Genomic DNA, 13,189 nt, shown 5'->3' with positions numbered 1-13,189 from the left:
TACTAGAGGCCTAGGTATCTTCACCCGGACCCCTTTCTGGGCACTCAGTCCTTCACAGATATGAGACACACAACATAATTGACACAGTTTTTACGCAGATGATATTTCTCATAGACACCCAGCCATTAGCAGCTACATAAGTTGTCATACCTACAGGCAGCAGTACACTTCAGCGCCTGCGAACCATTTATTTTACAAGTATATTGTAGTTTGGCATACAGACACCCAATACTTTGCTGTCCATATAGGGACCAGTCATGTACAAGATATTCATCCACTATATCTAATGTATATGTATGTTTAGCCAGTGTTCCTCAACATGCATTAGTAGATACCCAGTGCATACCCCGGCCAACACATTTTACAACTTACTTTGGGTACAACACATGCATAACATGTGAACTCAATCGAAACTGTGATAGACATTGTACTACGGCGTGTTCTTTCAGTCATCTCTGCTTTTATTGATACTTAAGGAGTATACCTAAAGACATCTATTTACAGATAGGTAAATTTCATGTCTTCTCTGCGATTTCTACTTTCATTTTTATGTTCACAGCTCACATTTTCTTTGACGACGCTTTCGAAACAAATGCTGATAATGAGAGAGTGCCAAACTCCTTTGTAAATGAGATGGTGGCGGTGATGGAGGAAGCTGCCAGGTGAACATAGAAACTATTTTAAACCCCCATCCCCTCTCCCCATCCATTCCCACCCACTCCATTTCGTTCGGTTATTCCCAAATCTGATTGGTGATATTTCCCCCTATATCATGCAATTTTAATTGCACTTGACCCGAGGTATAACTTCATTTGAAGCATAATTCATTTCAATAGATGTATGACCATTTCATTATTTTTTTTCAGTTATTAGATTTGTTGAAATTGTAAGGATATATGGTAGAAGCTGTTGGTTATAATTAATAAAAATGTTTGGGCACATAATGACCCTGTATTCCAGCAAGATAAATCCTATTCCTGTATGACAATCCGGTGATTATTAGCAAGCCAAAAACACCTTAGATGTGAAGAGTCAAACTTATCGATAGGTTAATTCCATTTCTGTTTCCAACACCGGATTAAATTACCTTTGTAAAGTAATATCTTATCGGTGTCAAGTATTTATGTCTTGGGTTTACATGTTATATTACATCCTTTTAATTTTGTATATAAAATTTTATTTCAGCTCTGTTCACGAAAAAGCTTTAACGATAAATGATGCTATTAAGATCCCGACACCTTACGGTGGTCAGCTGGTTTTCCTCATGCCGGGGGGAAATTTCCTTTTCGTGCATCTGAAGGACAAAAAGAAAATTCGGAACAAGAAACGATGGTCCCAGGTACGGAAGCTTTTGACTAACGTTGCTTTGTGAAACAGAAAAGGATAATTTCTAAATAATGATAGTTGGACATGTATGATAGAAATAGGATTGTCCCTCGAGGGTTGTACCTGTTGATGAAATGAACAAGGTGGGTTCCATTGGTTATCCTTTCGTGAATGGTGAAGAAAGATGGTTTTCTTTATGGACAGTGTATCACAAACAACAACGGGTAAAACTATAATTAGGCAGTATCATTCACGTGTAGATTGAGACTCTGGAACTTGACGTCGTTTAAAACTTAGAAATCAATTGCTTAGAGTCATAGGATAGTTTATAGCTATAGAAGAAATATACCATTATTCCAGCTGATTAAACATCCAGAAAGGTTCTCACACTAGTAATAAGCAGAATACATCCGCATATCGACATTAGCGTTTCACACATTGGATAGAAAGAAATACTACCACTGGCATACTTCTATCATTTAAAGGCTTCATTTAATTTAGTTGTCGTATGCAGAAAAATAAGACATTAAATGCTGTATTCAGATAATTGATTTAAAATTCAGGCCTGCCTATCTAATTATAGTATTTATCTTCATTAGGTGATGTATATGTATTATTTACTGGGCTATCGTATTCTCAAAGAATGTCAGGAGGTTGTTTTGTCGGCCATCAACAGAGATGACTTCAACCAATTGATCAGTTGGCGTAAATTCCAGAAGGAAAACACAGGAAAAGTGGAAAAAAGTCAGATCTTCAGTTTCCTCGACGATGAAGTATTGTACCGGGTGAATACATGTTTTCATATACTTTATTAACTGAATTAAGATTTTATCTATTAGTGTTTTTTGTGTTAGATAATGCCAATTACACCAGCTCTCTATTCGTGTTATTACCTGTGTATGTTATGTGAAGTAATGCCAACTAGACCAGTTCTTAATTCGTGTTATTACCTGTGTATGTTATGTGAAGTAATGCCAACTAGACCAGTACTTAATTCGTATTATTACCTGTGTATGTTATGTGAAGTAATGCCAACTAGACCAGTACTTAATTCGTATTATTACCTGTGTATGTTATGTGAAGTAATGCCAACTAGACCAGCTCTTTATTCGTGGCATTACCTGTGTATATGGTTTACCTTTTTTCTAACAGGCACAAAACACATTTCTCTTGGCTCTAGACGGGGATGTTGAATTCTCACCAGAAGCAGTGCATTTGTTGATAGACAAGTTGAAGAAAAACGACAGAGTTGGCGCTGTGTCTGGTCGGATTCATCCTGTCGGCAAAGGTACATGTACTTTTAACCTAACGTTTTTCATTATTTAATAAATTCACATGTACGTGATCAGTACAAAGAAAATCTATATTTGGAAAGAAATGTTGATGTAATCACTAAGTACAACCTGAAGCTGTATCATTCAAATAATAAACAACTTGTGTTATTCCTAAACTTAGAAGTCATTTCATCATACATGCTGTATTGGTTGTGTTGAGATGCTACGTATGTTTAAACATATTTGGTGTGTAAACAAGGAAATTTGTGATAATCTTTTCCAAATGTGATAAAATTAACTTTTAAAATATTTTTTTTTTTTTTTTTTGCAATATGAACAAATTTTATCAAGCAAAGTTTACGTTTTTGTTATGTTGTACCCTTAACACAATTAATCTTACAGGATATTTTTATTATTGTTGTCTCTAACTTAGTTAACAAGTCAGCAGATGGAGAGGAGAGAAGGTTGTTCAGGATGATTCTTCTCTAAATCTTGCAAATTGTAGCTGGTGATAAAATATTATCTTGATATGTTTTCCAATAGTGATATAGACTTATGAATTTGCGTTTCTATATTGTATTCGTCATTATATTATGTTATCATAGCTATCAAATAACTGAAAAAGAATGCTAAACAAAAGTATGATGGAATAGCTTCAAATAGCATAAATCATTTTCATCTCAGAAGTTGAAGTATTATTCTTACAAACATTTTTGCACTTTTTCAACAATGTGTATTATACATGAAAACTTGAAGTTCACATCCTCTGTTTAGTGTGCATACAAGATACCCTGATATGTATGGTTTTGGGTTTTGTTTTTGTTGTAATACACAGGACCAGTAGTATGGTTCCAGACGTTTGAGTATGCCATGGGCCATTGGCTTCAAAAAGCCACAGAGCACGTGATCGGTTGTGTGTTGTGCAGCCCCGGATGTTTCAGCATATTTCGTGGATCGTCATTGATGGATGACAACGTCATGAGAAAATTTACGATACTTCCCTCTGAACCGTCTCATTATCTCATGTACGACCAAGGTAATATTAAAACACAGAATGAATCCTAACACAAAGTGTCGCCGTTTAATTGGTCTTTTAGACTAGTTTTAAAGTTATTGTGATCCTCTCATTACTTGCTTAGAAAACAGGTCGAATAAAGTCATAGTTCCTTCTTATCGCTAGACCTAAAGCTGATTCTCTGTCTTTGAAAATATAGAAGTGACGTATACGATTGCATGTGTGATGCTTCTATTAAATGTATTTTAGTGGTGAAATGATTGCGAGTATACAATAACTACTCTATCTCTATGCGAGTTTGGCGATTTGTTTATATTATTTGTTCCTGAAACGTTGCGGTCTGATTCATCATCTTATACAAAGCACTCTTGTTACCTTTTGTGTAAATAATATGTGATATATGCTGTTCGAAGACACTCCATAAGATAGCTAAGATACAGGGGTCTGCATTATTGTCCTCGTTACCACGGATTGTAGTCTTAGTATGAATACTCAGTTCAAAGAGGAAGCCTCGTCTGTTTCGTTGACGGCACTTGCAAATGAATTTCTATGTTTCGATATTTTCTAGACACCAAGGAATATTGAATCCTCCTGTGCGATATGTGCACACCCAAAATTAGGAAAAAATCACTAAACTTGCTGTCTTAAAATAAGAAAAAATGGTGACTAAAAATTCTCCTGGCCGTCGTATTTGTTTACCATTGACTCTTATTTCTGATCATTTTGACAAAAAAAATCCTTAGTAATTTTGTTAATGTTTTGAGCCATGAAATTTAAGTACTCTGAGCCAAATTATCTTAGATGCTTAGCATGTATTTTTACAGACTAATATCAAACATTCTCTCGGCACCTTACCTGGAAGATTGCGGTTGCAAAACCATCAAGAAACTCGATAGTACGGAAATACTTCTTTTAATCGAACAGATGTTCCGACAGATTGTGCTATTCAGCATAACTATAAGAATAATAAATAATGTAGAGGATTTGCATTTGCAGGTACTGTTAATTTAGAAGTATAACAATATTTTGTATGTACAGATGATACAAAAATTTTACAATATTTTGAATTACAGTTGCAGGTACAGATAATGTAGAGGTATTGCAATATTTCAGATGCCATTAGTAATATTCTTAGAAATATTGCTGATGTTTCATGCTAGCTTAATAATTGAGAGTTATAAAAAGAATAAAATAATGCAATGCAAAGACTTTTTAATCTGCATTATTAATACATAGGTGAAGACCGTTGGTTGTGTACCCTTCTTCTACAGCAGGGATACCGTGTGGAATACGCGGCCGCTGCAGATGCATTTACATACGCTCCAGAAGGATTTGAAGAGTTCTTCAATCAAAGACGACGCTGGATCCCGTCAACTATCGCAAATATCATGGAGCTTTTGCAGGATGGGAAAAACACTGTTGCAATCAACAACAACATTAGCTGGTTTTATATTGCCTACCAATGTAAGTGGGAAGTAGAGATCTTGATATTGTCTTCGAAAAATTGTGAAGATGCTGATGATTATCCAAAGTGAATATATGAAGTTTATACAGGAATTATCGGGTGCAGATTAATTTTTTTTTTGGAACTGAATACACTTCTAACTGATTTTCTTGTCTCCTAACGACAAGTAATGAAGTATCAGGACCTATAAAAATGCTTTCAAAAAACAATGAGATAAAGTGTGTAAACGTTATACGTTATTTTATATCTATTTCAGATTTTCTTATGGCCGCGTCAGTGTTAGGACCAGGAGTTATCGTGATGATGATTGCTGGAGCTTTTGGATCTGTCTTTGGTACAGACATAACCACTGCCTACCTCCTCGCCACTTTGCCTGCTGTCTTGTATATTTTTCTGTGCTTCAATGCGACACCCAAGTCCCAAATTATAGCAGCACAGATTCTAGGTGTGTGTTACATTTTTGTAATGACGGTCGTTTTTATTGGTTGTTTAATCATAGCTACCCAAGAAAATGCTCTTCATCCGAGTGTGATATTCATAGAGTCACTGATCATTTTAACATTCCTTACGGCCTGCTTCCATCCTCATGAATTCGGCTGCATCATGCATGGAGCATTGTACTACCTCTGTATTCCATTGGGTTACCTACTCCTTGTAACATATTCTCTTTGCAATATGCATATCATATCTTGGGGGACAAGGGAATCACAAGAGAAGAAAACTCCACATGAAATTGCAGAAGAGGAGAAGTTAAGGAAAGAAAAAGAAGAAAGAAAAAAACAAGGATTCCTTGCTCGTTTAATGCCGAAACTGGGATTCAGTGATATTGTTGACGTACTCACAAAAATAAGACTGAAAAATAATAGAATCGATGGAAGGGTTGACATTCTGAGAGCCATGAACAAAAAGATTGAATTACTACTGAAACAAAAACAAAATGTCGGAATCGGCGATGACATAGATATGCAGGATGCTGAAGTCATACCTGAGGTTGTCGTTCTAAAGAAGCCAAGTCCTACCATTGAGAAGACTGTCAGATTTGACGGAATTCCAATATCTTCTCATAGAGAGGAGGTAGAGGAGTTGGGGGATGCAATGAATTCGAACACGAAAACTGAGATGCTTTCTCCAAACTGGGAAAAACTTCACACACTAGGAAATGGGCGAATACTAAAATTGAACCCTGCAGAAGAGGATTTTTGGAAAAGTTTAATCAAAAGGTATTTCAATTATAAACGTTATCTATTATACAACTGTTATAATACAGTTGTTTTCGCTTCGATGAGAGGTAAACGGTGTACATTTTTGTAGTGTCGACATGGTGGGCAAATGACTGTATTGTTTTTATAGAATCTCTGATCTCAAAGATCATAGTAGATGGGATTGTCCACTGTGCCACCTGACCATTGTTGTCGTACACACCATTCTGTTTTCACTCTGTGTATGAAAACTTTGTGTTGACTGTCTCACAGATTGTTTAGTAGATCAACTTCATCCGAATTATGCTACAAGAAGGAAAGAATATTTCGATATAGTTAAGGCATTGTACTGTGCCTTGATGTGAGGTTCTACATAGGGATTGGATTTCATTTATTTTTTATGTTTAATTTTTTTTATGGAGCAATTCCTCTAACAATATATTCTGAATGGGGCGCTTAACGAGTCGGTGTTTTTTTCATCAAAAATTACTGTTGAGAAAGCGTTATGGTACGTAACAAAAGAACCATGCAAAGTCGGTCATAAGTGGGATGGGGTTAAACATCCATTCTTCACAACAAATGAGTTTTTTTTCTCCGCGCCGATAAAAAGTTCCCTTTTCAAGTATGATAGTAACATAAAAACAAAGACAATCTCGCGGACTGTCATATTCAGTATGATTTAAAATCTTATTAGATAAATGAAATAAACAAAATCCATGTGTTTGGCAAACGTAGTGCCAGTAACATTTTCATGCGCAAATTGTCCTTTACTTGAAACTAATCTTACGTTGTTCTTTAACAAAAACCACGGTTTTGCTTCTTTTAAAGGTACCTTTATCCATTAAACCTGTCCGCAGCCTCTCAGAAACAAATCAAAACTCGACTACTGGAATTCCGCAACAGTTCGTGTGCTGCTATAGCAATCCTCAACCTTGTTTGGATTGCCATCAATTTCATGTTTCAGCTCCGAAAGCCGGCCATGATCTATTTCGCTGTACCGGTGAGTAATGTTTAACTAAAACTAAGCAGCGAAGAAAATCTTCTTTCAATGTTCTTTGAAGTATGATCATTTCAAAGTTACATGCTACCATCGATATGAAATTATTACAATAACAATCATAGAAGAGATACCAAGTTCATTCTTTAAAAACGTATCTATTCTCTCCTCTACTTTTGATATCTTACTGATAGCAAAACAAGAAATAATTATTATATAATTCGCTATTGATTAAGAGACATTATTTCATCTTGTGATATATATTCAAAATACTAACATGACAACTGGTAAATATTAACCGAGTCTAACTACAGATACTTCTTTACTTATTTTGCAATGTTATTGTTTCAGAGTGATGTTGACGATGCCGACGTGAACACCGAGAATTTTCAGGTTGACGTACTTGGTATGCTGTTCGTTTTATTTTTCAGCCTTATGATATTGATTCAATTCATTGGAATGTTGGTACACAGATGGGGAACATTCTTGCATTTGATTTCGATAACGTTTATACCAAACCCATTTCAAAGAAAAGTTGAAGACACAGATATCGAAAACGGAAATTCCAAGTATGTTGCCGAGAAATTGCTAGAATTTTGCGGAAAGTTAGATTCCGAGCGGATTTCTGATTTTCCCATGAACAGTGACGACGAAGAGGAAGAGGAAGAGCAAGTTATAGGGGCTATGGTGGAAGTTATAAATAATATACAGGTCAAAGGAACAAAAAGTATGCCTGGTTCAACCAATCCCCTCGGTAAGAGTATCAGGCAAAGCGGAATTGGCATCAGTTCAAACTGGAAAACCAGTGTAGCAAGTATTCTGGTTAAATCAGTGATCAGACGTACGACTGTGAGGGAAAATCGTCTCTTAGATATCAACGTGGAAAAGAAAACTGAGAAAAGTTCCAATACCTTTAAGGATACATCAAAGGACAATCCAAGACTACGCTCTGGTGCGAGTATGCCCTTTCAAAGACATTTTATGAGTGCAGTAAGGAACAGAAAACTGCCAAACATACCAGAAGATTTCCTCAAAAAAGAACGCCCAAGTCAAACTCTCAGAAGAGATGGATACGACCCGGATGCGTTCGATGATTCAGAAGAAGACTCTGATCCCATTTATGATACTATCCCCGCTGTGGGTGTTATGGACAAAGCTTTCTCTATGAAACTCAAGAAATATAGACACCAGGAGCAGCGATCGCAACTAAATGGTACGTGGCGAAGCGAACTCAATGCCCTCTAATTTTTAAAAATTGAAAAACACGAGTATGTAACCATATGTAGCCAAGACATTGTGGTCACGTCTGAGGATTGTACAAAAGACAAACAAGTGAATACAACCTTTCATTCAAATTTAGAAATAGAGAGTGTAGAGCTAAGCGATGACCAACTAGGACCCATAAGTGATGTTAAGGGCCTTATTTTGTTTTCTCTTTTATCATTTAAATTGATACACTTGGCGATGACCAATTGTTTTGTCTAATTGAAGCGACCCATATACTGATTCACCTCCTGATTTCGAACATGTGATCATAAAATATCAGTAGATAAAATTGTATACGTGTATTGTAAATAACGCGAACTTGTCAGATTATTTGAAGTCGACAGTTATATGCCGAGGTCATAAACAGTGTTATTGCTGAGTTTTGTTGACTTTTCCCCTGATATATGTTAACATGCAAATAGTGGTTACAGCGTATTTAGATTGACACAGGAAAACGTCATTTAATTCAACTGGATTTATAAACAGTTGTCTCTAGATCCTACTGATTTTATTAACCATAATTTCTCTCTGTAGATCTTAATTGTTTTATTAACAATAATCTTTGTAGATTCTACTGGTTTTATAAACAGTCATCTTTGCAGATTCTACTGCTTTTAAAAACAATAATCTTTGTAGATTCTATTGGTTTTTATAAACAATAATCTCTGTAGATTCTACTGGTTTTATAAACAATAATCTCTGTAGATCCTAATGGTTTTATAAACAATTAATTCTGTAGATCCTACTGGTTTTATCAACAATGATATCTGTAGATCCTAATGGTTTTATAAACAATTAATTCTGTAGATCCTACTGGTTTTATCAACAATGATATCTGTAGATCATATTGGTTTTATGAACAATAATCTCTGTAGATCCTACTGGTTTTATAAACAATAATCTCTGTTGATATTGCCAGACATCCGATTCAGCAGATATTTGTCTGGTCTTCTCTTTTATCATGGTGCATGTTAATGTTTGATAATCATCACTATAGCCTATTATTTAGACTATATATATCAATTATGTTTACTAATTATGATGTCATCTATCTAACGACATAACGTAATTATTATCAGAAATACTACGGATACACTCCAGGTATTGACACATTTACTGTTACTCCACAACCTATCTGGGTTATAATCATGTATTTCCTTTGATGCCAGTTAAGACGGTTCACGTTCACGACTGTGTTATTATCCTATTGCAAATAAGCCTTCTTTTTCAAAACTTGTTTTTGTGAGACTCACAAGTGAAAAGTTACTTATTAGAGCCAGACAATGAAGTAAACTGCACGATACAGCTGGTTTATCCCCCAAGTGATGCTGATGGCTGAAAGTTGGAAGCTCAAAAAAGCAGTTAATTGATATCAAAACTCAACGAAAATTATAACAAAATCTAAGTTTGGAGGTGTGAAAACCTCATTATTAAATATTTGGAACTTTCATATATCTTATAATTTCAAACGAACGATACGTACATGCCATTGTGTATAGCTTTATTCTAAAGGAACAAGAAGTGATTCATATTTATCATAAATAGGTTTAATATACTAAACAGTAAACGGTTATTGATGTACTTGTTAAATAATATTAACAACAAGGTTATATATGAGATGTATCTATCTATGTGCTATAACACTAAGCATTCATTTAGATATTTGTTAAATATACTTTGGGCAGTTCGTATTATTGTTGTAGACACTATTTAGCAATAAAGTTGTGTTACACATATGTCTTCACAGTCTTTCACACCTTCTTTGTATAAGTTAAAAGACCTACTAAAGAAGAATATCTTTTAAAAGAAATTTGGAACTACATTGAAACTAAACGATATGTTAAACTACATCGTACAGTAGTTTCATCCTTCTAGGGTTCGTCTGTGATGAAAAGGGTCATTTTTTAAGCCTTGTAAGAAATGGAGAAACTCAATTTTTGCAAAAAAAGCCAAAATTTGGCATATGTGACATTTTGTGATTGAATTCCTATGGTAAATACAATACAATACGTCTACGCAGCTGTATACGTAAGTGTGCTTATTTAGTGATTTTATTGTCAATTGCACGTTTTAGTGAGAACTTCGTCCTGGCACTTAAAGGGTTGTTTTATGAATTTCTTGAATATTTTTAAAGGATTTTATAAAAGACTCATATTACTATTAACATCTAACGATAAATAAAAAGATAATTAAAACAAATAACTTAAAGAATTTAAACTGATTGCATACACATGTACAAGCAGTATAATTATCCTAATAAGAACACGCCACAGCTTTTTTTTTTTTATCTATGATGTGACATATAAGAAAATATCAAAATGTCAGCCCAATCAAATCCAAACTAAAACATAAGACCAGGTGTTCCAAAAAAATATGCTTCTTATGCTACATCAGCGACACCCGCCATGTAAATCTTGACCAATCCAGGTAAGTAGTTCACGTTCTCAGAAGAGAATACGTTAAAACAACACCAGAACCAACAGGTATACTAACGAGCATCAAACACATCCTTTATGATACAATATATTCCTATGAGGTCCTTATGACGACCGCAGATTTTCTCCCATGATATTAAACCAGAAGCTTTCGAATTCCCGTGATTTGAGTTTGTAATTCGTCGATATCTTTTCAGAAAATTTTGACACTGAGTCAAACCTTTGAATATAGAATCAACTGAGGTATGTTAACATCATATGTAACCAGCAGAAAAAAACACAACAGAGTTGGTCGACGCAGTTATTTTTATTCCGTGAATAAACTTTAAATATTTTATCTAAAGTATGTACTCGTTGGTAATATATTCTGAGCCTATCAGTAGGATATGATACGATTATACCAAATAATAAATAATTAATATCATTGATATACATGTAGTGTTAACATACATTGTACATTTGGATCACGTGGCAGCCATGTGAAATAGACAATATCGATATCGCATTATATTAATAAAACCTTAGGGAACAAATATTAACAATGAATTACAAATGATGTGCAATGCACCATGTTACACATAGTTTTGGGATGCAGGGATATTGCACGATTAACGATTATGTAGAATATATACCGGCTATCTGGAAACATGCATACATTGTGTGTTTTCATGTTCACACACTTGAAATGACAGCGAGGTACACTTTGGACAGTAATTGCATTGTCTTTACAACAAGACCATGTCACTGAGATAATCTGAGGTATCTTTTGATTCACCGCAGCAAATTTAGTTTTGGTGGAGTCGCGTAGCAGATATTTGCGACAGTACAATCACGATATACAACCACAAATGTTAAAGCTCATGGTGGTCATTTTGCAGACATAAGAAACGAAATTATATGGGGTAACAGACACATACAATTCAAACGGAAAGCGCTGATCAGTAAGGATTTTTAAAAAAAAAACCAATGCACTATGATGAAATAGAAAGTAAGATAAGCTAATATGGAAAATGTGGCATAGAACATCAGAAAGTACAATACAATGTATATAACAAAAATCATGAACAATAACAATAAATAATCTTAGCCAACATTAAATACATTCCCAAAGCCATTGCATGAAGTTTGCTTCTACGATGTGAATGTTCGTCTTTTGAATGAAAGAGCGTGTTTGTCAAATTTGAATATGAAAGTTGAATACCTGTGAAGTATGATTGAAAAGGGTGGTCGGGTGGCGCAGTGGTAAAGCACTCGCCTTTCACCTAGCCGACCGGGGTTCGATTCCCGGAACGGACGTGAAAAGGTTTGGGGTCACCTGCCCGACCCCGTGGGTTTTCCCCGGGTACTCCGGTTTCTTCCCACAATAAGACCGTTGATAAGTTGCAATAATTCCTTGTCTATCTTTTGACAATAAACATGTTTTGTTATAAAGCAAAATGTTTGATTAAGTCACATTGTAAATGTTATAGACTTATAACTATCAGTTATAAAAACCTATAACGTTTGACGATATAAGCGTCAGAATATCATGCGAGTACATTAAAGTAATAATGATCATGTTTGTATTTACCGCCTTATTATAGCAAACACATTTGTTTACAAATGTTGTCTTTTATAGTGATAGAGAAATGTCAATACACAAATTAGCTGCTCATTGATCACACTAGTTAACTTAGATTTAAATCACTAAATCAACCAGCCAGTTTATATGTCCGTTTATCTTGGCTTTTTCTAACTCTTAACTTAGTGAAAATGCTTGTTACAGTTATGTCAATCTATCATTCTTATGTAAATCGACATTCAATAAAGTATAACATTTGTGTTCACAAAATATCAATAAGGTTTCATCCCACATCGTTTATTGTTCTTTTATGCTTACGAGCTCCTTAATATTCCTAAGGAAAACTATGGTAGTACATTAACAGCGTCGTTAGTCTCAATATTCTCAAGGATTATGAACGAAAATATGTATTAGCCGAAATAATAGTAAGTAAGATATGAAGCCTAGCGTCTATAAATTTGTTTTCTGTATAATCAAGGATACTTGATTATTTTCTAACAACGTGAAAACATGTCCGTGTATTCGGAACTCTTATCTAGTATATATGTTGATGATTCTAAGCTATGGGACAAAAATGCTTTTCATATATGATTTCCTTTGTTTATTTCACATGAGCCAAACCAGGATAATGCTGAATGTATAAAAACAGAC

At 34.7% G+C, this 13,189-nt stretch overlaps 1 protein-coding gene across 1 annotated transcript in view; it reads left to right on the top strand.

Annotated features, from left to right (window-relative positions):
- Nucleotides 1–8,581, top strand: part of LOC132560604 (uncharacterized) — a 34,689-nt gene extending 26,108 nt beyond the window's left edge. The window contains exons 26-34 of the mRNA XM_060225267.1: nucleotides 560–662; nucleotides 1,186–1,339; nucleotides 1,926–2,111; nucleotides 2,479–2,614; nucleotides 3,436–3,636; nucleotides 4,852–5,079; nucleotides 5,337–6,300; nucleotides 7,108–7,279; nucleotides 7,628–8,581. Of these exons, the coding sequence (XP_060081250.1) occupies nucleotides 560–662; nucleotides 1,186–1,339; nucleotides 1,926–2,111; nucleotides 2,479–2,614; nucleotides 3,436–3,636; nucleotides 4,852–5,079; nucleotides 5,337–6,300; nucleotides 7,108–7,279; nucleotides 7,628–8,521 (3,038 nt within the window). The 3' untranslated portion in view covers nucleotides 8,522–8,581. The remainder of the gene's footprint in view (nucleotides 1–559; nucleotides 663–1,185; nucleotides 1,340–1,925; nucleotides 2,112–2,478; nucleotides 2,615–3,435; nucleotides 3,637–4,851; nucleotides 5,080–5,336; nucleotides 6,301–7,107; nucleotides 7,280–7,627) is intronic.
- Nucleotides 8,582–13,189: the final 4,608 nt, after the last annotated feature.

The sequence above is a fragment of the Ylistrum balloti genome, unplaced genomic scaffold (genome assembly GCF_031769215.1).
Source record: "Ylistrum balloti isolate Yb309-2 unplaced genomic scaffold, AGI_CSIRO_Ybal_v1 Utg371086, whole genome shotgun sequence".
NCBI lineage: Eukaryota > Metazoa > Mollusca > Bivalvia > Pectinida > Pectinidae > Ylistrum > Ylistrum balloti.
Note: the sequence above shows the minus strand (reverse complement) of the source record. Positions and strands in the feature narration are given on the sequence as shown.